Raw genomic sequence first — 24284 nt, 5'->3', positions numbered from 1 at the left:
CTGTGTTTAGGTTGAGTGGTCTTTAACACAGAACTTGATTTGGTTCTGGAATTCCTCTGCTTTCCCGGTCAATTTCTGTATATTTAACACCACAAACGATGAATGCAGCCTAACCTTTAAATTTGGAACAGTCTTGCCAAAACAGATGAGCATTCAGGTCGTTGACATAATCACCGTCTCTCTCCCTCTCCCTCCGTCATCCGCCCCTCAGTTGACGTCATGAACACACACGCGGTTGTTGGCACGAGCACACACGTGCGTACACGCTCACACACACACACCTGCGTGTTATGACGCAACCTCACCTTAGCTCCAGTCCATTTACGTGAGTTGCTGACAAAGTATAAGAGAGGGAGGAGGAGGGTGTGAGATATGGGAAGCCCGAGGGCTCAGTGTCAAATGGCACCTGTCCCACCTGCACCCTGTACCTCTCCTGAACCTGACCACACCTAGCTGCTCTACCATCCCACCTGCAGCCTGCTTCTCTAGTCCTGCCCTAGTACTGCTTCGGTACTGCCCTAGTCCTGGTCAAGTACTGTTCTAGTACAGAGCCCTCTAGTACTGCTCTGGGGCTGCTCTGGGACCTCTTCTTACGGTGCCAGCCCCTCTGCCGGGGTTTAGGTGAGGTGGATTAGTGGTGGGGCTTGGTTAGTTGGAACTATGCTGCGCCAGGCCAGTCCTACTTCCTCCATAGTCATGCAGCATCTGCGGTTGGGTTCTTATAAGGCCCTCTCTGTCTCATCTCACCAGGTCTATATGGAGGCTTTTGATGATGAGTCCAGGTTTCCACACTCCAGTCGGGTGTGACACACACACACCCACACACACCCGCACAGCCAGAGTCTCCCTCCACTGTTAATTTCCTCTTCCAAATAAGCATGTGAGTTCATAATGGCTGGAGTGTTATTATTCCGCGTCAGTTTTGCCGTTGAGCTGCAGCCTCCAGTTTCCATGTCTCCACCTTCCTAGGTAAACAGTCTGGCTGAAGGGGGGAATCTCAGAGGTCTCTCCTGGTCTCCTCTCCTCCTCTGCCTTTCCTAAAACACATGGGAGGAGACAGCCTGAAGTTCCCCTCAGACCTTCTATAATCTGCTCTGATGTGAAGATACTTTAAACAAAGACAAAGTTTAGGCTACTCCCTGGGTCTCTTATGTCACTCTGGACTGGTCTGTTCAGCACAGGCAGGCTACTAGACAGACTATGTCACTGAAGTCTCCACGCTAGTGACGGACACACACACAGACACCACTGACACACAGACACACTACGGACACACATACACACACATACAACAAGGGCTCTTATCCAATGCCAAAAGTCTTGCTCGCAGTCATGAAAGAGGTCCATTCAGAGGAGGAAGGAGGGAAACTGTTTGTCTGTGAGGGTGTGGCTCAGCTGTGAGAACCTGGCTGGACCGCCACACTGCAACTGGGTGACCTCTGGTAGTTCCAACATGACGGAATGATGGGAGGGGTCAAGAGGGAGGCGTTCAGCCAGACCATCTGCTGAATCAACCACAGTCACACTGCACAGGAAAACACACCCTGGGGTCCAATATGTGTGTGTCTGTACGTGTTCTTGAAGGCATGTGTTTGTGCATCTGTATGTATGTGCGTGTATTGAGATGTGTGTGTGTGTGGATTGAGATTAAGGTATCCCCGGGATAGATACAGGATGCAGGTGATTCATGTTCTGTAAACAACTAGAGCAGCAGGTATTTCCCAACTCTCTGACCAACCACATTAAAACCACACACATTCACTCATGTGTGGCCTAAACAATGAATCATCACTCACTGCCAAAAACGTTTCATTCATTATGAATGACGAATGATTCTCCTCAAGGATATACGGTCTAGGATAATGTCTATCATTCTGGAGGGCTTAATAAAGCCAAGTCACTTTCAACCTCAGAGGTTTCAACTAGTTTCAATCTTAATATACCATACAAACTCTATTCTAACACCATGGTGGCTTGAATTACAAAATTGAATCCAGCATCAGAAACCCTTGTCCCCTGTCACTCACCCTGCCTGCTGGATAAAGGAGCCGCATGGCTGCGTGTCATCGGAGGGAGAGAAAAGTAGAGAGAGTAGCGAGGAGAGACAAAGGCAGGAGTGGGCTAATAGAGAGCCCCTGTTGTTGCAGCCAGACAGAGAGAGGCAGCTCTAATGTCATCTTTCACGCACAACTAGCCACCGTAAATAAGCAGCATGCCTGGTGGCACCCCCCCCCCCCTCCCCTCCCCCCCCTCCCCCCCGGTTCCCCTCCATCCCTCTCCTCGCTCCCTCCCCCACACCCGTCACCTCCCCCACGGCCCTGGCAGTGTCACAATGGGCCTGAGGATTCACACTGCACCGCCAATTATAGTGTCTCTCTGTGTGTGTGTGTGTGTGTGTGTGTGTGTGTGTGTAGGGGGCTGACTAATGCCTCGAATGCTAGAGGGTTGCCAAGTCAGCCTGGGACTCTGCAGAGAAGCTGTTTTGAGTGCTCTGTCCACGGTGCACTCATACAGACCCAAACCGGTACCATACACTTCAGCAATAAAGATCAAGGGTCAGGTGTCATCAAGGCGGTTGGTCAACATGACCTAATATGACAATAGAATGATGGTAGCTCTTAGACTTGACAAAGAGCAGATGTTGCCCCTCATAAAACAAAGATCCCCATTTATATAGACAAGGGCGGTTTGGCATGTGGACTGTGTAAGACCCAGGCATCTATACTGAATCTGTCTTAACTCTAACCCAGCATCTAAATGAGGCTGACTGTCTTTTTGTCTGAACAATTCGCACAAAAAACTCCCAAAAACTGAGACTGAAATTGAGAAACTAAAGTATTCTTTAGTAATAGTTGTGATGCATAGGCTCCTGTAGAATTCCTGACTGCTGGTGATAGACATGCAGGCAGGTAAACAGACAGGCAGGCGAAGTGCACTCAGACCAATGAGCCAGACATTCAGTCCTCCATTAGGTAATGGATGGAAGAGAGAGAGAGGACAGAGAAAGAGAGATTGAGAGGCAGAGGGAGAGAGCTTGCATTAATTTCCAGATTGACGGCTTATCACCTCTACCAGTAACAAGCCTTATCATGCATTTGTGTGTCCCTCCAGTGGATTGTCATTGATCTAGTAAGAGACAGTGAGTTTCAGCCTTCCTCCACACTACAGTCTACATGGTCTCTCTCTCACTGTAACCCAAGGACTCCAAACTACACATAAATCAATACTGCTCTCTCAGCTTCTCTCTCTCTCTCTCTCTCTCTCTCTCTCTCTCTCTCTCTCTCTCTCTCTCTCTCTCTCTCTCTCTATCTCTCTCCCTCAGCCTCTCTCTCTCTCTCTCTCTCAGCTTCTCTCTCCCTCAGCCTCTCTCTCTCTCTCTCTCTCTCTCTCTCTCTCTCTCTCAGCTTCTCTCTCCCTCAGCCTCTCTCTCTCTCTCTCTCAACTTCTCTCTCCTTCAGCCTCTCTCTCTCTCTCCCTCCCAGCTTCTCTCTCTCTCAGCCTCTCTCTCTCTCTACCAGCTTCTCTCTCTCTCTCTCTCTCTCTCTCTCTCTCTCTCTCTCTGTCTGTTTCCTCCTCTCTCCTCCTCCTCATGTCTGCCCTTAGACGGAGCTGATTTGAGTAGTTTCCATCCTACAGTGTATAGTTAAACCATTACAGTAACACGATATTCACAGTATCACAATATACTGGCAAACCTAGTTTCCAGTTTTCCATGGATTCAGAGGGTCCAGGCCCCTCGTACTGTGTGGAGAACATAGCAGCTGGCATGAGCACACACGCCAACCTTCAGGATAAACCATAGAAAGGTTAATGTAATCAGAGGAAGCCTAGGGCTGGTCTGTCAAAACTACTGTTCTGATCTTTCATGTGAGAGAACGGGAGGAAATAAAAGAGAGAAATGAAGGAGAGGAGAGAGGAGAAAAGAGGGAGAGGAAAAGAGAAGAGAGAAGGAGAAAGAAGAGAGGAGACATGTGAGACAAGGAGAGACAAGGAGAGAGGACCAACAGAAATTACAACACAACCCCGAGGCCCTGTTACTGTAAAATCATTACATCACTTCCTGTCCCCCTGCCCCCATCTTATCCTGTCCTGATGGAAGCCCAGCTCCAGTGCTGTTAAGGTCAGATCCCAGCCAAGTGTGTGTAACGGCAGAACAATAGCGATGTGGAGGGGGCCCGGCCAGGGTATGACTCACCCGGCCTGGGAGAGGCTGTAGTGCTGGCCCCCGACACTCCACCAGTAGGATGTAGTACACACATATGCACAGCACCCTTCCAGGCAGATGGTCAACACATTACTGTGGAGCGAAAACAGCGAGAGCTGATGCTGGGGCTCTTCCTGGGGCCTGCAGGAGGCTGATGTGCCAGGGCCGGGGGGGAAACGGGGGAAGCAAGCCGGACTGCGGAACTCCGTACTACCAGGTTCACGTTACACCACAGCAGCTGTGCTCCACAGAGAGCTGTCAGGACATGCCCCGCGACCGATATAGACGCACACACACTAACACAGGACACACACACGCAATATCCCACTTCACGCTGTGATGTGGGACAGATTTAGACCAAAAAACGTTGGGTGGAGGACTGGAGGTACTCTGTCGTTTCAGAGCCCACAGACACCCCCTAGCAACACAATAGAAACTCAAGACACCTAGCAACACAGTGACCTTCAGCACTCAGTGGTATGGTCTGTTTTCTAACACAATGTCATTGGTGAGATTAAACAGCAATCAACCAGTGATGCTATTGTGTAACAGATGTGATCATACTGAGTAAGAATTTGGTTCAATCTTGACATACTGTAAGTGACACGTGAATACGTATGACAGAGAGAGAATTGTCTATGTGTGGCTGCAGTCAGGACTGGCTATCACCCAGATGGTGATGACTTCACTTCCTGGGGTCCCCTCTCATTATCTTTGAGTGAAGACAGGCCGGTCCGGTCGGTGTACAGTGTGTGTGTGTGTGTGTGTGTGTGTGCAGGACAGGCAGTAAAAGAGGTGGGTTGGGGGTCTACATTGTAGTGCCAAACCTGTCTATGTAACAATATGCTCCTTTACATTCGCACTGCCATCTTCCTGTACCGGCATCAACCAATAGAATGACTACTTTATTAAGCCTATGGGATTCGTTGTTGTGCCGTGTGTGTGTGAGTGAGTGAGTGAGTGAGTGTGTGAGTGGGTAATCACAGTGGGAGGGGGTTCAGAACGGACCACTAGCCCAGCCCATTCTATGATAACAGGGCAGGAGTTCCAGGACCGTCCCCAGGAGGGAGAACCCCAGCAGCATTCCCAACAGCCCCAAAGCAGCTCCACATGTTTCCATCCCTCCCGCTCCCCACATGGTTTCATTTCCCACAAGAGCTATCCCCCCCGAAAGCCACGAGTCGATCCAGGACTTAGCGTGGGTCTGCTGGGGCTTGAGCTCCACTGGTGGTGTACTGTGATGGGGGATCAGAAGTCTCCAGCCCTGGAGGCTTCCAGTTTTCCACCCGATAGAAACCCATCCAACCACGCATGTATTTCTGACTGGTAAATGCTTAGTGGAAAGAACAGCAGGGTTTGACAGCTGAGACAGCGACACACCACTGAGAAACCTGAGCAGTGGATGCGTGGCTGGTCTAAACCATCGTCTCAACACCGCAGCGAGCGGCTTCTCCCGCTCACATGAAGTTAAGCGTTGGAATATCCTGTTTTGAGAGAGCGATGTTCTCCCTCTCCGGTGCCAAAACGTGTCTCTGATTATACGGAGCATGGGCAAGCCTGGGTCAAGCCTGACTGCGGTGCATGCAGCGCCCACAGAGACAAGGAAAGTATACTGGGGTACCTGCTTACCTTTGGTGTAGTTCTGCAGCCTGGTTCTGTCCAGTCCACAATCCTCCTGCGAGAACAGCTGTTTAAATCACCCTGAGAGGAAGAAGGGGGAAAGAGAGAGAGAGAAAGGTAGTTCATTTAAAGCCAGCAGGACAGTAATTCATGTGGATTGTAGGCAAAGCCAAGTTTCAATCCACTGCTACAGAACAGCAGGCTGTGCAGATTCAGCTGAAGGTTTACTGTAGAGATTGACTGCTCCCCTGAAGCCACTGCTGCGGAACACTGAATGGCTGCTGCATGCTATCTGCTCTGGTACTGGAATTGGTTTCATGAAGGGAAAAGCACCTGCAAAACGGGCTTGAGCTGCAAAATGCTTGTTGCGTGAATCAGGCGATACACTATTCTACCTGTCTCCTCCCCCGTGCCTTCACTGTCCAGTCACCCCCTGCCTCCGCTCCTTCTCACTCCCCAGTCTCCCCCCATGTTCAGCTTCCTTCCCAGTGCCCTTACACTCCAGTCTCCCTCATCCGGGGGTCAGGTGGCTGAGCGGTTAGGGGTTAATCAGAAGGCTGCCGGTTTGATTTCTGGCCGTGCAAAATGACGGTTGTGTCCTTGGGTAAGGCATTTCACCCTACTTGCCTCGGGGGAATGTCCCTGTACTTAATGTAAGTCGCTCTGGATGAGAGCGTCTGCTAAATGACTAAATGTAAATCCCCAATCTCCCCCCCAGTGTCTCCCCATCCCCAGTCTCCTCATCTTAGAAGCTGTCCACACAACAACTAGCCTCGCCATCCAGCGACAGTACAGCAGGTGGCACTAATCACTCTGCGCATGTGTGGCATGTAGGCCTAAACCTTGCCACTATACATTTATTTCATACCAATTAGCTGACAACTAGCCTGATGCTGTGACCTAAAAATGTCTAACAGGACTAACAGGATATACATCACAAACCCACACAATCTCCCACACTGACACACAGACATACACAACCAAACAGTCAAATATAGTGGTATTGCAAAAAATTACAATGTTTTGTCAGTTAATTCAGTTAGTTAGTTCATTTCTCCATTTCTCCATTTCTATAACAAAATCTGTCTCAAGTTTGATTAGCAGGTTAGTCACAGCTACTAAAGTGCAATTCAGAAAGTGGGTCAACGTTTCCAGTTCATGTGACTCGCTTCCTGAGCCTTAACTTAGTCACATGGTCTGTCAGAACACACAATAATAAGCACACAACACACACTCACAGCCAATCCTAAGTTGGCAGTCCTCATTCAACTTTGGGCCTGTAACCTGAGGCTTTATTCAAACAAATAAAATACATGTTGTGACTGTCTGAGGTTCTCAATGTCGTGGCAGCACCGGCCACAGACTGCTCTTTCACTTCCTGTCTTGTGCTCAGTCTCCTCTCCTGCCCGCAGGTTTCCTGCTCCCGAGCGCCTCCACTCACACCTCTCTGTTGATGTGGTTTCAGGGTACAACTCACGACAAGAGGCAGGAGACGGTGTGGTCGGATCTAGTTAACCAAGTTTCGGGGAACACTAAAACATCATTTTAAAAGACAGAATGACAGCCGTGTCTACAGTTAGACACACACAGGCATTGAGGATCGTTTGTGATTCATCATACTGGAGGGGCTTAAAGTAAAGAGTTTTCAGGGGGAATATCTAGGTATCTCCACCTGACAGCTATTAAGTTATCCTTCAAGGCAAAGGGTGCTTGAGGGGGGGGGGGGGGGGGGGGCATGCGTGCAGGGCACCAAGCCAGGCCTACAGTATTATGTTGCTGTAGGACACAATAACAGCATGTGATACAGAGATAGGAGCAGCCTGAGGCAGGGAGGTGTTAACAGGCTGCTTTCACTGAGGAAAAGAACAGCTATACATGCAATACACACTCCCACACCTACACACACGCCACATGACACATAAAAGGCCAGTAGATTAAAAGGCTGGTGTTCTCTGACTGTTCATTGTTTGGTCTCAATGAAGTCGACTGTGAAGGTCGTGGCAATGGGATCCGCTGTACTGGACAAAACACTTCGATAAAATCCATGACAATGATAAGATGTGCCAATTGACTGAAGTGCTCTTGACAAACCTTGAAGATGGCAAAACATTTTCATCCACAATCCAGGATATACCTGCTTCCACTATCCTTTCACATGGCCAGGCCTGAATCAGAGCTTCCATGGAACTATATGAAGAGCTTGTCACTGTCAGAGTAAATACTGTAGCTTTGTTGGAACACGCTAAGGCTCATTAAAGACAGATTGAGTTTCTCTGTTCTCTGTTGTCAATGAACGAGGAACCTTTAGAATGCAAGCAAGCTATGAATATTATCTTACTATCTCACCAAACTCCCGTCATTCTTTCTGTCTCGCTATTTGACGCGCACACACACACACACACACAGACACACAAACATAGACACACATCCTCAGGAGTTGCCGCAGAGGGACACAGAGGGACTTACTGCAGAAGAGCTGTCATTGAAGATCACATTTAGCCAGCCTTCCCTACTCTGACTAACACACAAACACACATACACACAACCGTGCTGGAACAACAGCCAACCACTGACCTAGAAGGCAGGACCCACAAACAGGATACTACACACAAACACACACGCACACCAGCGCTGCAGAGTTGGGGACCACAAAGCATGACAGAAGAGCCTGCAGCCTTCTCTCGAAAACCCCCAAACACCATTGGTCTCTCCTTCCATCTCTTCTATCCACCACCTCCCCGTTTACCCAGAAACCCAACCACACGACTATACCAGAGCTGGCCAAATGCGGGGAGCTGAGCCTTCGATTCGGGGCCACCCGCCCTGCATGGGCACCGGAGCATGATGGGAAATTGAGTCTATCTTGGGCAGGCAGACGCGCAGGCAGGAAATTCCCCTGACAGCAGCTAACTCCGTCTCGGGCACATGTTATCTGGCTCTGTAGGAGACGTTACTGGGTCAGCCAGCACTCTGCTACTACTAGTACTACTGCTGCTGAGCACAGCAGAGTGGCACAGCACTGAACAGTCTACACACACCAAGTCACACCAAGCGTTGGGTGGCATGTTTCTGGTCATAGGGGGAGAAAGTCAAAAAGGAGCTCATCCAGGATATAAATAGATTGGGGTTTCAAATGTGAGGCAGCATCCAGAGGCTCAGAGCCAGACCCTTCCCTCCATCACAGTGTGAGTTGACACGGTAATTAACAGAGCTCCTCTAGGGCCCAGGGGAGACTTCCCCCCCTGGCGTGTCAGTCTTACATACTGCAGGTCCTTAAATAGGTCGAGCTGTGCATGTTGAATGGGAGCAGAGAAGTGAACAGCAACCAAGCCTGGTTGTGCAACCAGCTTACACACTCATACACCCATACTATGATAGCTGGGTTCGTTCAACGCTAACACTGTTGATGCTATGGTCTGCTGCTTGTTTGCAGGGAAATACTTGGGGGTTCTTGTGGCCATCCGGGTGACAAGTATACGTTTAGGATCAACTTACCCTTCTCAAAATAAGCTGCCCTTTCAGACTTTTCGTCTGAGGAAGATGAAAAACAGCCAGAGGATTAGCACCTGTGGGGCACCTCGACACACTAGCAGGGGGCTGGTGTCTGGAGCCTGGGATGGGTATAGCTCAGCTTTAGGGCAACTGACTGAAGATCCAGAGGTCACAGGTTCAAATTCCCCCCCATAGGTCACTTTGAATTAAAACAAAAAGTCTTCTAAAGGAGTGTCCTATATAGGAGACAGGCCCACCTCCACTCCTGACTGAAACAAGTGAGTTGTGGTCACACACACACAGCCAGTGCTGGGTCGGTGTGTGACCAGGCCTACCTCCTGGGTGCGTGTGTAAACCAGCTCACACTGTGACCTCCTACTGCAGGTCCAAACAAAGGAGCCAGTGTGTCTGAGCATTGTGGGACAGTTTATTTTTAACGTGGCTCAGCTCCCACCAGCTCATGGGGGTAAGGAGGGGGTATCACGGCTCACCCAGGTGGCTGGCTGTGAACTCCCCAGCCCTGTTCAACTCAGCCGAGGCCCCATGCTGACTCCCTCAGGCCTGGTTTGTGGTAGAAACCTCCTCTAATGGAAGTTGAATTCTCTTCCACTCTCCTTGGCGTACACCAGCTCACTCCTTAAGAAAAACAAAGCGGGTAGACACATATCTAAGGGCAAGAAATAATTGTAGAAATAATTAGGCTAGAGAGGTCTGTTAAATTAGTTTCCATTCTATTCTTACAGAGCATCCGTCTGTAATGCCACTCGGACAAACAGATGTCCACCAGATAATTCCTACTGAGCCATAATAAGTAGGCCTGATTTGAAGAGAACCAGTGCTGCCTCTATTAATGAGCTGATGAATTAGACACATATGGTTGAATGGAGAGGTGGGGGGGTAGAGAGCATGCCACTGCAGAAGGTATCTCTTTCACTGAGACAGAGGAGGCGTGTGTGTGTAAGTGTGTGTGTGTAAGTGTGTGTGTGTGTGTGTGTCGACAGGAAGATGGAGAGGTCTCTACTGTATGACGGAGAGACACATGACAACAAAAGGACAGGTGGCAGAACAGCAGGCCAGGACACAGTCCACTGCCTGTCTGTGAATAGCACTGACCGGACACAAACACACACAGGAAGTTAGCCTTCCTGTCTGTCTGTCTGCCTGTCTGTCTGTCTGACTGCAACTTACTCCTCCCTTCCCTCTCCCTCCATCTACCAAAGCAGCCCTCCAAAAACAACAGTTTGGGGTGGAGTGTGTGTGTGTGTGTGTATACATACAAGCTCTTCATCCAAAACTTTGTTTGTGTATTGGTGTGTGTTCATGTGTGTGTGTGTATTGGGGGAGGGTGGGGCGATCTGGGTTTCATCAAAATAACTGATTGGATTCCTGTAGCTGTTGCAGTCCATCTGGAACCAGGAGCTCTGCTTCTTCCCCATATGGAGGGTATTACAGGCCACGCGGAGAACAGGACAGAAGCACGCAACGCCCGGAATGTTCCCAACATGACACTATACTGTTCCAATGACCCCTGACCAGGTCAGCGCCAGCAGGCCCAGGATCAGTCCTCTGTAAATGATTCTGTCCTCATACTATGAGAGTCTTCACACCCAAACACAGAGATAGAGGAAGGAGACTGTCCATCCTTGAGCAGATGACTCTGAACTCCACGCGCATATTCCACCTCCTTTGTTCAACATCACACAGTACACTACACCAGACTCCACAAGACCCATGCTACCCGAGCATTGAGTTTCCGATAGCTGACGAACTGTTTTTGTCGAGTGTACAGGACCGCACAGCAACCATTACTGTAATGGCACGGTCTCACCGACACCCGACCCAGATGGTGAGGACTGGAAAAGGCTCGTGTTTCCACCTCCAGTCTGACTGGGGGCTCGGGGAAGAGCCGTGTCCTGCCAGAAACAACAGCCACGCAAACGACCATAGATGTTCTTATAGTCAGCCCTACCATCCAGGAGCTGAGAGAGGAAAGTGTGTGTGTGTGTGTGTGTGTGTGAGAGAGAGAGAGAGAGAGAGAGAGAGAGAGAGAGAGAGAGAGAGAGGGAGAGAGAGAGAGAGAGAGAGAGAGAGGAGAGAGAGAGAGAGAGAGAGAGAGAGAGAGAGAGAGAGAGAGAGAGAGAGAGAGAGAGAGAGAGGGAGAGAGAGAGAGAGAAGGGGAGAGAAAGAGAAGGAGGGACAAGAAGAGAGAGATGGGGAGAAAGAGAGAGAAAGGGAGACAAAGATTGAGAGAGGGAGAGTGAGAGTGAAAAAGAGAGAGCGAGAAAGAGAGGGAGAAAGAGAGGGAGCGAGAAACAGAAAGAGAGGGAGAGTGAGAGAGAGGGAGAAAGAGAGGGAGAGAGAGAGACAGACAGAGAAGGAGAGAGAGAGACAGAGAGGGAGAGGGGAATCCAGGGAAACCACCATAATGGAGAGCAGGAGCAGACTGCGGCTGAGCTAGAAAGACAGAAAGATGAGAGACTATTGATTACATAACCCCATAGTTACACTGTACTCATAGTCCTAATGTGTTAGGTGTAACAGTTAGTGTGTTAGGTGTAACAGTTTAGTATACACAGCCGATAGAACAACAGTACAGTCTCTACGTTGCAGACATCTCTCTTCATAGGTGTAGCCGGTAGCCAACGTGGAGAGAGTACATGTGTGAGGACAGTGAGTGTGTTTGTGTGACTTCCCACTACCATGGAGTGTGTGTGTGTGCGTGGTAGTGTGTGAAGTCCCAAAGTGCTGAGCAGGCAGTGTGTGAGTGTGGCTACGCTGAGGGAGGGAGGGGATCAGAGGGGATCTGAACTCCCAGCTGGCCATACAGAAGCACCTCCTCAGCACTTACACACCGCAGGAAGGCAGACACACACACACACATCACTTACACACTGCAGGAGGGCACACACACACACCTTCCAAACCGCAGGAGAGCACACACACATACACACACCTGCTGTACACACAATGTGCACAACACAAACACAAACACAGGTCTGAATCAACTAAAATCATTAGCCTCTGTCTCAACTTGTTTGACGTTGCTTCAGGTGAGTGAGTGGAGACAGGCCCAGACCACATGGACGAAGCAGACACAAGGCTCGCTGTCGGTTTAGAACTCCAACAGCGTGTTGAACCATTAACCTCACGTGTGACACGTGAAGCAACAGTCGCTTCGGCACAGTAGCCCAGGTCGAGATCAGCATACACACACACACACACACACACATATATATCAGCCCTAGGCGTAAATATGCCAAGAACACACACTGTTTTAATACATCTCTCAACACCTCTGGGAATGAAAAACAAACGGCCAGGCCTACAGTATCAACAATCCCCTTCAAACGCTGGACCCAGACACGCTCTGCTCCTCTTTATTGGAACCTTGTCTCTGACACGACCCAGTCACAAGATATTGCCACAGACCTGGCTCTTCTCCTCCTCTGGAGGTTGGCCATTTGGCATTCATTCCTTTTCTTTTTTCAGGGTTAGGGGGATCTTTAATCGTTCTTTATCTGTCCTGCTGATGACATCTTGTTGCCATAACAACACTCTGGGACAGTTAAGACTTGGTACTGACCCAGCATCAGATCTCCCCCAAATCGTACTTGGGGAGTCAGGTGGCTGAGTGGTTAGGGAATCGGGCTAGTGATCAGAAGGTTGCTGGTTCGATTACCGGCCGTGCCAAATGACGTTGTGTCCTTGGGCAAGGCACTTCACCCTAGTTGCCTTGGGGGTGAATTTCCCTGTACTTACTGTATGTCACTCTTAAGGAGCGTCTGCTAAATGACTAAATGTAAATGTAACCCTAATAGGTTGAATAATGTTAAAACGGACCATAGATCAGAATTGAAAGGCTGATCATCGAAGAAATATCAGGTCCTGATTCCCAGCTGTACATTCTTCCCCCAGTCAGACCTCGACATGAGGAAGTGTTCAGAGTCTTGGCGCCCTCTCTCTCTCTCTCTCTCTCTCTCTCTCACACAGAGGGAAAAACACAGAGGGAAAATATAAGAGTGAGATTATATTTTCCGAGCATGAATTTCAACATGACATCAATGCCATTCGTAGTTGTCACTGCTTCTCGTGTTGCTGGATTCTTCTGCAGAGGAGAGAAACTGGCGCTGGTTTATCTAGTGAGTCTGGTCTGCTCCAGCCTCCAGAAGGCTAGTTATCCCAAGGCAAGGTCTAACATCAGCTTACCTTCTCTCCACACCCTTAGGCATGACATAGGGACTCAGGGACAAACTGTATCCTGTGTAGTGAAGATGGTGGAGGATGGATGATGGATGGATGGATGGATGGAAAGAGGGATGTCATACAAGCTTCTCTTTCTCTCACAGCGTCTCCAGAGTCTGTGGTTAAAACTGTGCCAGGACCATGAAGCTGACCCTTGTCTATGCCTAATGGGTCAGTAACAAAGGGGGGAGAGTGAGAGGCTGGGGGAGAGACAGAGATAAGGAGAATGAGAGCAAGTGTGTGAGAGAGAGGCCACCGGATGAATGCAGTGATCTGACCTGACGTAGGATGGTCTTAGGGAATGATCTCCCTCGTTTTTCCTCTCTTCCTCCTTCTCCTTTCTCTTCTTCGACTCCTCTTTCTGTCACTCTCTATCCAACTCTCTCTTTCTCTCCGCAGTAAGCAGACAGACAAGTCAACAGCACCCTTCCAACTGACAGCTTAGCTGTTAGCTTAGCAACTCTGCAGAAGACAACTGTCCCCTTCTGACAGTCTTTATTAGGCACCCACAGCTCGTCAAATTCTGCTCACTTTTTCAACACTGACCTCTCCAACTAGTTACACAACTAATGGTTTGCTTTTCTAAAGTCATGCGTCTCATTTAAGATAAATGAAAGTCAGATGGTGACACTCCTGTCAGTCCAAAAGAGTTTCACAGCTTTATGGGGGTGACGCACCCATGTCTTTACAAGCGTCTTTCTCTCTCTCTCTCTCTCTCTCTCTCTCTCTCTCTCTCTCTCTCTCTCTCTCTCTCTCTCTCTCTCTCTCTCTCTCTCTCTCTCTCTCTCTCTCTCTCTCTCTCTTTCTCTCTCTCTCTCTCTCACACACACACACACACACACACTGTTGAGCAGGGCAAAGTGGCATGTGTTTGCTCTTTTCAGGATGCCCAGCCCAGCTGGAATTACCCATGGTTGCGAAACATGTCTGGGTTGCCTCTCTTTAACTTCTAATGTGTCTATGAAGAAGACACACAGCAGAGAGAGAGAGAGTGTGTGAGAGAGAGAGAGGGAGAGAGAGAGAGAGAGAGAGAGAGAGAGAGAGAGAGAGAGAGAGAGAACTGCTGTAGAAGTGCTGGTAGGAGAGGGGATGGAAAGACTACTGCTGTAGCAGTGCTGTTAGGAGAGGGGATGAGAAACTACTGCTGTAGCAGTGCTGGTAGGAGAGGGGATGGAAAGACTACTGCTGTAGCAGTGCTGTTAGGAGAGGGGATGGAGAGACTACTACTGTAGCAGTGCTGGTAGGAGCTCACGGTTCTTCTTCCGTGACTTCTGTTTTCTCTGCTATGTCATATAAATAGGGCTTGTGTTGTAAAAAGTTATTGCTTTCCCTCAATAAAATACATTTGGCAGTTTATTTAATCCAGGGTATTTGCCTAAGAAAGGAACCCAATCAAAAGCAAACGCAAAGGCAGAACTACAACCATTTCTCCAAGAACATGGGACAGATGGAGAGAACTGGGCAGAAATGTCCCCAGAAAAGAACACCAGTCTGCTCAACTTTTCTGACACAGTCCTCCTTCATTTCTCCATCTTCTGTTTGGCTGTTCTTCTGTCCACCCTCCTGATGGCCTACTGAGGGACACTTCCGAGATGGAGACAGAGATCTGGAGGGGGGGGGTGGGGGGGGTGTCACTGCCAGTTGGCCGGAGAACATCCCCGTGGTTAGTTACCACAGGGTCAGTCAGTCAGCAAGGCCAGGCTATGTCAACAACCACCCACATACTCCAACTCAGCCCTTGTTAGCCTAGCAGCAGAGCCTACCAAATAGGCTTGCATGCTTTATGAACAGGGATAGGCCAGCCTTTTTTCTGTCAGTGGAGGAGTTCAGAGCCAAACCTATCAGGCATCCCAGGCACTGCAGATCAGATCGAATCTCAGATTGTCACTGTTAATGCCTGAACGTGTTACCGTGAATCATCAATGGTCTGATTTTAATAGGGTGACAAAGACATGAGGTAGCATGTAACAAATTGTATTTTTCATATCTCCTCTTTCCTGTCTGGTAAGCAGAAAGATTTCTGTGGACGTGGCAGGAATGTTCCTATGGCATGCAGAGCTCTCCATATGGTATCCTCACCTCTAACCTTCAACCTATGACCTCTAGAGGTTCTAGGGTTCTCCTGGAGAACGGCCACCCCCATCCTGGCCCTGAACTGCAGGGAGCAGGGCAGTCTGGGACATTTACAGTGTTATCCTGACTGGTTTTCCCGCTGTTAGAGAGAACGCTTTACAAGAGAAAGGGACAGGAAGCTGGTGTAGGATTACCTCATGTGTCTGTTATGTAAAAGCCTCCTATCTGTACGGCCTGTGTGTGCAGACAGTCATGAGTACGCATGGTACTGCCACACATCTGCATGCTCATACATCCTCTCATACACCGACAGGGTTCATCAACGCAGTCTGAGGATGCTAATGACCCTCATCACCTCTATTTCGAGCTCAATGCTGAAGTGTGTGTGTGTGTGTGTGCCTACGTGCAAGCTGGGAGTCCCATTTGGCAGGCAGATTCACTCTTAAAATGCTCATGAAGACAGCCAGAGCACATCAATCTACATCTCTTCAACATCAATCAGCCTCATTTGATGAGATAAATGGGAGGCCAGGACTTTTTAAAAGTAAGGTATGGCCCAAGCTTCCACCTGGTAGCCTGCAAGTTAACGGTGCCAGGCCAAGGTAGTCTGCGTGGTAAGCTGCTTAGAAAAAGCAAGGCCATTTCAGTAGCTCTGTCATGACTGAGGACCTACCAAGGGCCTGGTATGCACCATTACATTACATCTAGTCGTTTAACAGACGCTCTTATCCAGAGCGACTTACAGTAAGTACAGGGACATTCCCCCCGAGGCAAGTAGGGTGAAATACCGAGCCCAAGGATATTAAGTCAGTTTTCACGGCCGGGAATCGAACCAGCAACCTTCTGATTACTAGCCCGATTCCTTAACCGCTAGCCACCTGACCCCCCTGCACCAGCAGCCGCCATGACATGAGACAGAGATGTATGTCCGTCTATTGCTGGATCTCTGTTGAATTTGTGCATCTTTGTGCCACTCCATTATTCATCCATCTACACAGCTCCCATCTTGAATTCTTGAATACTTGAGTCCTTATTGTGTTTGATGAGGTTGACCCTCTAATATACTGCTGTTGTGGTAGCTTTCGACCCCGATACTGACATTAGTCTCAATCTGTGATGCGCTCTTAACTCTATACCTAAGATAGGTACTGTTGGGTTTTAACCTCAAGGAGACTTTTAGCAGATGTATTCCTGTACAACAGTACGAGGGGAGCTTATTGTTACTGCAGGGAAACTAATAGGTGCAGAGCAAACGGCAGCCAATGTCGCGAACCTGAGAAACCAAATTATTTCCAACAACATTATGAGAATAGCCCTTCAAAGCTACTAATAACTTTTCAAGATCTGCTCTGCATTCACACATCCACTTACTCATGCCCAGGAGACAACGAGGAATTTCCTGAAAGAAGGACTTTCTATTTTCCATGAACTTGGAAACGACATCGGGAGAGAGAAAGAAAGAGAAATTACAAATGAGAAAAAGAGAGAGGGGGGGAGTCATTCTCACCATCTCAGTCTTGGTGCACACAGTCACCTCTTCTCACCCCTACACATACTAATACCAATATTAATACAAGGATCCAATAATGTAAAGATGTAATGCACTTCAGACACACCACTTGGTGTGCATTTGGTATTTCTCCATGGAATTAGTCAATGTTATCTATATGAGACCAAATGGGACAATTGTGACACAAATGTGGGTCTTTGGTATGTGTCCTGGTCAGTGAAGTTGGGTCTTTAAGTGGTGGATGCTTGCCATGCCTCACAGTCGCAGACTCCATAGGGATGGCAAGTGGCTGCTAGATTCTTTCTCTGCCTCCCTATCTCTGTCTCTGTCTCTGCTGGATGTTAACGGTTCAGCCAATAAAGAGCCATTTGTCAGATTAGGGATTATTGAATCCTATCGCATTACAACTGCCATGTGTTCGTAAAGGAATATCTAGGATTAAAAAACAAGATAGCCTGCCGTTGGAAACCAGTTTACAAAACAGGCGACCGAGTGAGCAGTCACGGGCATCGCTGACTATCAACTATGATAGTAACAGCAGAAGACAAACTCATGCCAAATTAATCTAAAATGTTATACGATTTACATTATCAATAATAAAAATCAAACTAAAGGAGGTAGGCTAATATGTCTTGAAGCACATACATGCACGAGCTCATGCAGGCCAAGATCATCATCATACTGCATGATGCAGAAATACAGGTGTCGGGATTTTACTCCTTCGGAAAATGAATTCCTGGTCATTTACAAAATGTAGCTGCAGTTTCACGATTATCGTTTTGACCAACCAGTGGTGATGACCCAGAAATACCACAGATACACCAAGATCAAACGCTTGCATGAGAACACGCCCATATCAATGCCACGCCACGCCTTTGAACCATCAATTGTGTATCTTAATTAAGAATAGACTGGTGGCCGACATCTCATGGAGTGAAAAACAGTCATACAAATAATATATTTCTACAGTTCACCATTTGTGAGGAAACTGTAAAGGTACGGTTACAATTTTCATTTAGACACATTCTCCCCGGTAAATTGTTCAGGCCGGGAATCATCCGCGGTTTTTCCCTGTCCATTCCCTACGGCGTAAGATACACAGCGCATATTTGGTATTATATCAGGAAGCATAGAATACACACCCATCGTCAGGATGATTACGTTTCATCTGAGCTAATCATGCACATTATGCTATGTCCTATTCTTAGACTATAAAGCATTTACAGGGCCATTCAACGTTTGGTAAAAAAACCTCAATGCACGCCGACCTGCGTCTATGGTCTTTCCAAATGGGAAGATATAACGTAAAACCCAACGGCTGCTGTAGGACACTGTAGAATAAAATATAATCTTGTGAAATGCGTTATGCGTTATAATCAATGTAACATTTACTGCATCAAGGAGGAAAGATGCTACTCACTGACAGAAATCCAGTTGTTTCCCCACAGGATCCTTCTAAAAACCGCAACAACAGGGATGGGAATTGAAGAAATAATATAACAGATCCTGATGACTGAAGGACTGTGCCACTCTGTTTCAGTCGGTCTGCTCGAGAGAATGTTGTCCTCTGCTGTTACCGACTCCTTTGCTTGGGAACTATTCTGGCACACTGATTTCATCTAGCTCCATACTGTAAAAATCACTCGGGAGCGCGGATCCTGCGCGTCCATGGAATCCCGTTTCCTGTCCAGCCCTACAATCAGTCTCGATCAATCAACCATGCCAAAACACTGCAATTTGGAAGGCAGTCAAATCCGTCGGGCTATCTGTGTTGGACATTAAGTTTGGCTTAGACCACTTTGTGTTATAAGTGTGCAATTACACGTATTAACTGTAAATGTAGGCATTTGGATTGCTGCTTTTTGTCCTCTTTGACATATTGTTTTGCCAGATTGTGTACTGTAAATTCAGTGTTTCTTTTATTACAAGTATGTCTTACAAGCATATGATTTATTTGTATTTTGTTAAATAATATGGTTTTATGTAGAGTTTTACTGTTATTTACCCCTGGTCTGTTCTGTTTTCAAGTCTTCCTCCATGCAGTCTCCATGCAGCCAACCTGCTGCCATGTTCTGTCTGTGTGGGTTCTGGGGGCAACAGTCCCAGTATTAATCATATCCTTGTTGAGTATCCTTCACACTGTATATAGCACAGGGCAAGAGGGTGGCATTCTGGATTGCGAGTTTCAAATAAAAAGACTCTGCCCTCTAGTGAAATATTTCATAATGCACATTTAGGATTTTCTGCACTACTTTCTTAGACAGGTTCAGCGCAAAAACAACTAGTTCATCTGTAAGGGAACGGCCTTGCTGGGAAGAAGAGAAGGGATTACATCCTTGTTTTCTTTTTCATGACAATCAGGTCAAACATTTATTTGCAAGTTGACTTCCATCATTTTTTTATGTTTATAAGTAAGTTTTAAGACATAGGCTAATAATGAGTTATGGGTATTGTTGAATAGGGTACATGACCTGGTGGTCACATCAAATTCAAGTAAAGTTATTAAACACCTCAGGGGTAAAAACGTAAATGACAAAACCTAATGCTGCTGCTTCTGTGGTTCTCACTTCCTTTGTCTCTGCTCTACCAAAACATCTTTGTCTTTCATTCTCTCTCTCTCTCTCTCTCTCTCTCTCTCTCTCTCTCTCTCTCTCTCTCTCTCTCTCTCTCTCTCTCTCTCTCTCTCTCTATCTCTCTATCTATCTCTCTCTCTCATCCTTTCTCTCTTTCTCTCTCTTTCTCTCTCTTTCTGTCTTTCTCTCTCTCTTACTATCTTTTCCATACTTATACAGTAAACTTCCGTACTTTATTCACTTGTTTTTCAATTCTGCTGCAACAGCCATTCTCAGCCCCCACATCTCAGGTTTCAGACTCCCGTGCATCTCTTGGCAGGTAAAATATGATTTTGGGCACCCACACACATGACACATGGTGTGGGTTAAGATTCAGGAATTATGTCTTGTGAAAATAAAGATGAGTCACAATGCAAATATGTAATGGAACAAAACAGACAACAAGATAGTTGAAGTGTCTGGGACCGTGGGTTGATAACGTCTATAACTCACTAAAAGTTATATTTCAGCAACCTTTGACATCCTTTTTCACAAAAGGATTTGCAAGAGTTTCACTTGCGTTTTGTTTATGAGTTGCCCCTCATCCACAACCCCACCCACAACCCTACCACAATCATTTTCTACTTGAGTTTGACACTGTCAGATAGATGTACCTGCTTAAAAAATCTGGCTCATACAACAAAATCAGGTCAAATTTGATATTTGCATACAGGAGAGGTCAAGATGGGGGGTGTTTGGACAGTGGTACTGCTGCTGTGGATCTGTATGGATGATGGATTTACTGAGGACATAGGTGAGATTGACTGTGGTGTTCATTCAAAGTTTGTAAAAGAATAACAGCTCTGAAAAGGAGAATGATTTGTTTTAGCAATACATTCCAAGATATTAGGTTCATGATTTTCCAACCTACAAGGGATTTAGGTAAAAGATTGGTAAAGTTAGTGTGCACCATAGTAAGCTTACTATTATTTTCTACATCCTAAACCTCAATAACAAAAATGACAATCAACAGCAAAACCTTTTTGAGATACACTCTTTGACTGCCCACTATGTCCATGTTTCTATTTAACACGCTTTGTGTTTTCTGGAGCATGGTTTAAGACTTCCTGTCATACTCAATTGAGGGACCAACAACAAATATGTTATTGTAACTATATATTGAGCTGCTCAGACTCGACTCAACTAGGTTTTCTGCCAGAATTTCACCTGTAGCCTCTCATTGCGTGTATTCTTCTAACCAAAGATATACGTTGTTGGCATGAACATGGAGTTGGGTTGGAACTGAATATCCTCGATGTTCTCCAGGACGGCAATGATGATGAACATCAGGGTGATGTTAGCCTCAGATAGTGTTAGATCCGACCGCATGTGACCTCCCTCCACACAGTCACCTAAACTGTATTTGCATAACCCTTAACAGTATGATCCTCAATTCTGGTAGCCTTTCAGAATGCGACTGTCAACAGCAGAATGTCTATACCCTGCCCTACCATGACTGGAGAAGACCTACTGTACCAGCTGTACTTGGATAAATTCTGTCTGCACTCCATACAACTCAGGAAGAATGGGAACTGGAAGACTCGGAATGAATCTCAGGGATGGGTCCAGTTAATTGGTGCTAACCAGAACAGCACACATTATTTGGTGACAGTGAACCAGACTGGCCTGTACACTTGTAAGGTAGAGGTACATAACCCTCCACCGTACAGAGAACAATCTCTGAGGACAGTTCTGTATGTGAAAGGTACACAAATACTCACACCTAAAATATATATTACAGAGCAACTGATCTCACTGCACTAGTACCAGTAAGTATGGCCTGAATGTATCCATTAATGTTGTGGGGTTATGTCTGTTCACAGAGGGTTGTTATTCACCACTAAACAACCAAACTCCACACACCAACCAAACTTGGCAGAGACCCACAGATTGTTTCAGCATTCTGGGTTGGTCTCTGATGGTGGCATGTGTGTCCTTGTTTCTCTACAGTATTGTCATGTCTGGAATAGCTGTTTATTACATGGTGAGTCAGTGCAGTCCCCAAACCCAGCCCCTTGATTTCCTTGCAGGGATCAGAGTTTCAAATAGTGTCTTTCAAGGTTTCAGAGGTCTGACACTAATCTTACCTCAAAAACGTTGTACTGGTGCACAGTTTATCTAATCATTAATTATAAATTGATGATCACTTAATATATATATAATATATATATATATGATGTAATGTTTTCTTTTTGACAGAGAAAGCTAAAGAGGGAGAAACATTGTCAGCCTGTTTACATGAACACCAAGCCCCGGGAGTTCACTAAGGCTCATGGTCAATCACCCACTCCAGCCTCCAGACCTGGGAATGTGTGGTAGTCATCCTATGAATCCCTCATGATCCCTCATGCAAAGGCTTTTTGAAGGCAAACCCCAGTGTTGATGAATGTCATAATAATAATGCTGCCATAATGAATGTATTTAAATGTAGACAAACTTTGTATGAAGATATGTTCCTATATGGCTTACTTTTGTGTTGCTTTAAGTGTTTTACGTAAGCCATAGTTTGGCAAACAAACAGGCTATTCTAGTAAACAATGAATTGTAAAACTTTGGATGCCGTTTTTCTCAATTGTTAACACTCATTTTTTGAATGTGCACTACGTTTTCTTAAAACCCTTGACATACATCTTGATACTCTCACAATTTTGACCAAATCCTTGACATTTCGATACAAAAGTGATCAAAACTTTGTCTGTTGTAGAAACCAAACTTTGCATTCAAATTACACAGAAAACTATCAAATACAATAAATCTTCTGATTTCCATTACACACTGCTGAGAGGAATTAAAAACACTAAAAAGGTTCATGAACCCATAATGTGACCCTGAATTTCAGATATGTAAATTATTTCAGTGTAAATCATAAAATCAGACAAATACCACAATTGGCCTTCTCACAGGATGATGATTTTCCAATCAAACATTCAACAGTAGAGTACTGCAATTGCTTGTTGAACAATCATGCTTGTCAGCATGACTTGTCAAACCTGTCTGAAACACAGGTGAGCTGTTGCGTTTTTGATTAGTTTCAAACTCCTTATTGCTTTTTGAGTATTTTTGATCATTATGACACATGGACAATTGGTTGTGGAAGGTGTTTGAATTGCGCTGGTTTGAATTTAGTTAGTTTAGTTATGAGCGGCAGTGTTTTCAAAATGACAATATGGTGACAATTGTGTCTTGTGTAAAATGTGAGAGTTGTTTATAGATATTTGCAAAACAGTGTGAATGGACCAGAGAAATGTGTCAAAAAGGGAAAATAGTGTTTCTAGACAGGGGAACATGGTCTTTCTGCTGGGAATTGGCAACATAGTTTAGTGAGGATGGCTTACATTAACAGTTTTTGTGTGTTTGCAAATCGAGAAAAACAGTAATACCTTTAAACAAATGTATTGTTAAACAGTAAACAGTAACTTAAAGTAACTTTTTTAGGTCAGCACATCCCTGATTGGAGTACCATACAACCATTGTAAACATAATATAACATGTACTGTGGATTACTTTTATGAACCTGATGAAAATCAAACTTGAATGTTCAGACACTGAAATGGATTATATCTCTCTACTCATCTCTCAATTTTTTTAATTAATTGTGAATTAGTGTACTTCCTGAATTCAGTGTATAATACAAAATATTTCTTGAAATAGGCCTACAGATGATGATGTCAGTACAATTATCTCACATTCAAAAATGTTCAGTTTGACTAAGGTCAAGTTTGAGTAAGGTGAAATGACACCTGATCTGTATCTCTGCCTCTTTCAACTGCTGAACCTGCCGCCATGATACCCTTCTGTAAGTGGCAGGAAATGGTTGATGGCTGTTGTCTACATACCAGAGAAAATATTATTAATACAGACATTGGAAAATGGATCAGATACTGTACTGTATAATAAAAGTTCTGTAAGGGAGTCAGATGGCTGAGCGGTGAGGGAGTTGGGCTAGTAATCAGAAGGTTGCCGGATCGATTCCCCGCCGTGCCACATGATGTTGTGTCCTTGGGCAAGGCACTTCACCCTACTTGCCTCGGGGGGAATGTCCCTGTACTTACTGTAAGTCGCTCTGGATAAGAGCGTCTGCTAAATGACTAAATGTAAATGTAACCAGTAGGAAGCCTACTCTCTTGTTGTTATTCTAGTGTATTTTAGTGCAGGCTTTTTAATTATTTTTTTTTCTTTTTAGAGAGACCAATGTGGAGACCAATTTCCTTCAATTCAACCTCCAACCATCCCCTAAATGAGAGTACACAGACCCAGTGTCAAAACAAATGCAAGCAGTGTCATAACGTCACTTGTGGTCTCCAGCAGAATAATGGCAGGGAGTTTATGCTTGGTCTTGTCCAGAGAGAACATCCTCCCCTTCTTGTTAACCTCTCAACCTTGTCATTCTGTAAGTGGTCAGTGTCTCATCAACACTAAAGAATGGGTATACCATGGGGATACCATGACTGCTAAGAGGCAGTATTTTAATTATACTGAACTTTAACATGCCACCGAACCACACCAAAATGTGCTAAATTCCTTTTTAGAC

General features: G+C 46.2%; 1 protein-coding gene across 5 annotated transcripts in view; it reads right to left on the bottom strand.

Moving 5' to 3' along the window:
• Positions 1 to 19218, bottom strand: part of raph1a (Ras association (RalGDS/AF-6) and pleckstrin homology domains 1a) — a 44655-nt gene extending 25437 nt beyond the window's left edge. Inside the window, exons 1-3 of one of the 5 annotated variants that reach the window (XM_047046344.1) lie at positions 19147 to 19190; positions 18562 to 18834; positions 5834 to 5905 (exon numbers count right to left, since the gene is read on the bottom strand). Coding sequence is in view for 2 of the 5 variants with exons in the window: in XM_047046342.1 (XP_046902298.1) it covers positions 5834 to 5905; positions 8597 to 8653 (129 nt within the window). In the remaining 3 variants the exon portion in view is untranslated. The other 4 variants (XM_047046346.1, XM_047046342.1, XM_047046343.1 and 1 more) reach the window with 4 other exon arrangements.
• Between the last annotated feature and the right edge of the window lie 5066 nt (positions 19219 to 24284).

Source organism: Hypomesus transpacificus, chromosome 23 (assembly GCF_021917145.1).
Source record: "Hypomesus transpacificus isolate Combined female chromosome 23, fHypTra1, whole genome shotgun sequence".
Classification (NCBI taxonomy): domain Eukaryota; kingdom Metazoa; phylum Chordata; class Actinopteri; order Osmeriformes; family Osmeridae; genus Hypomesus; species Hypomesus transpacificus.
Note: the sequence above shows the minus strand (reverse complement) of the source record. Positions and strands in the feature narration are given on the sequence as shown.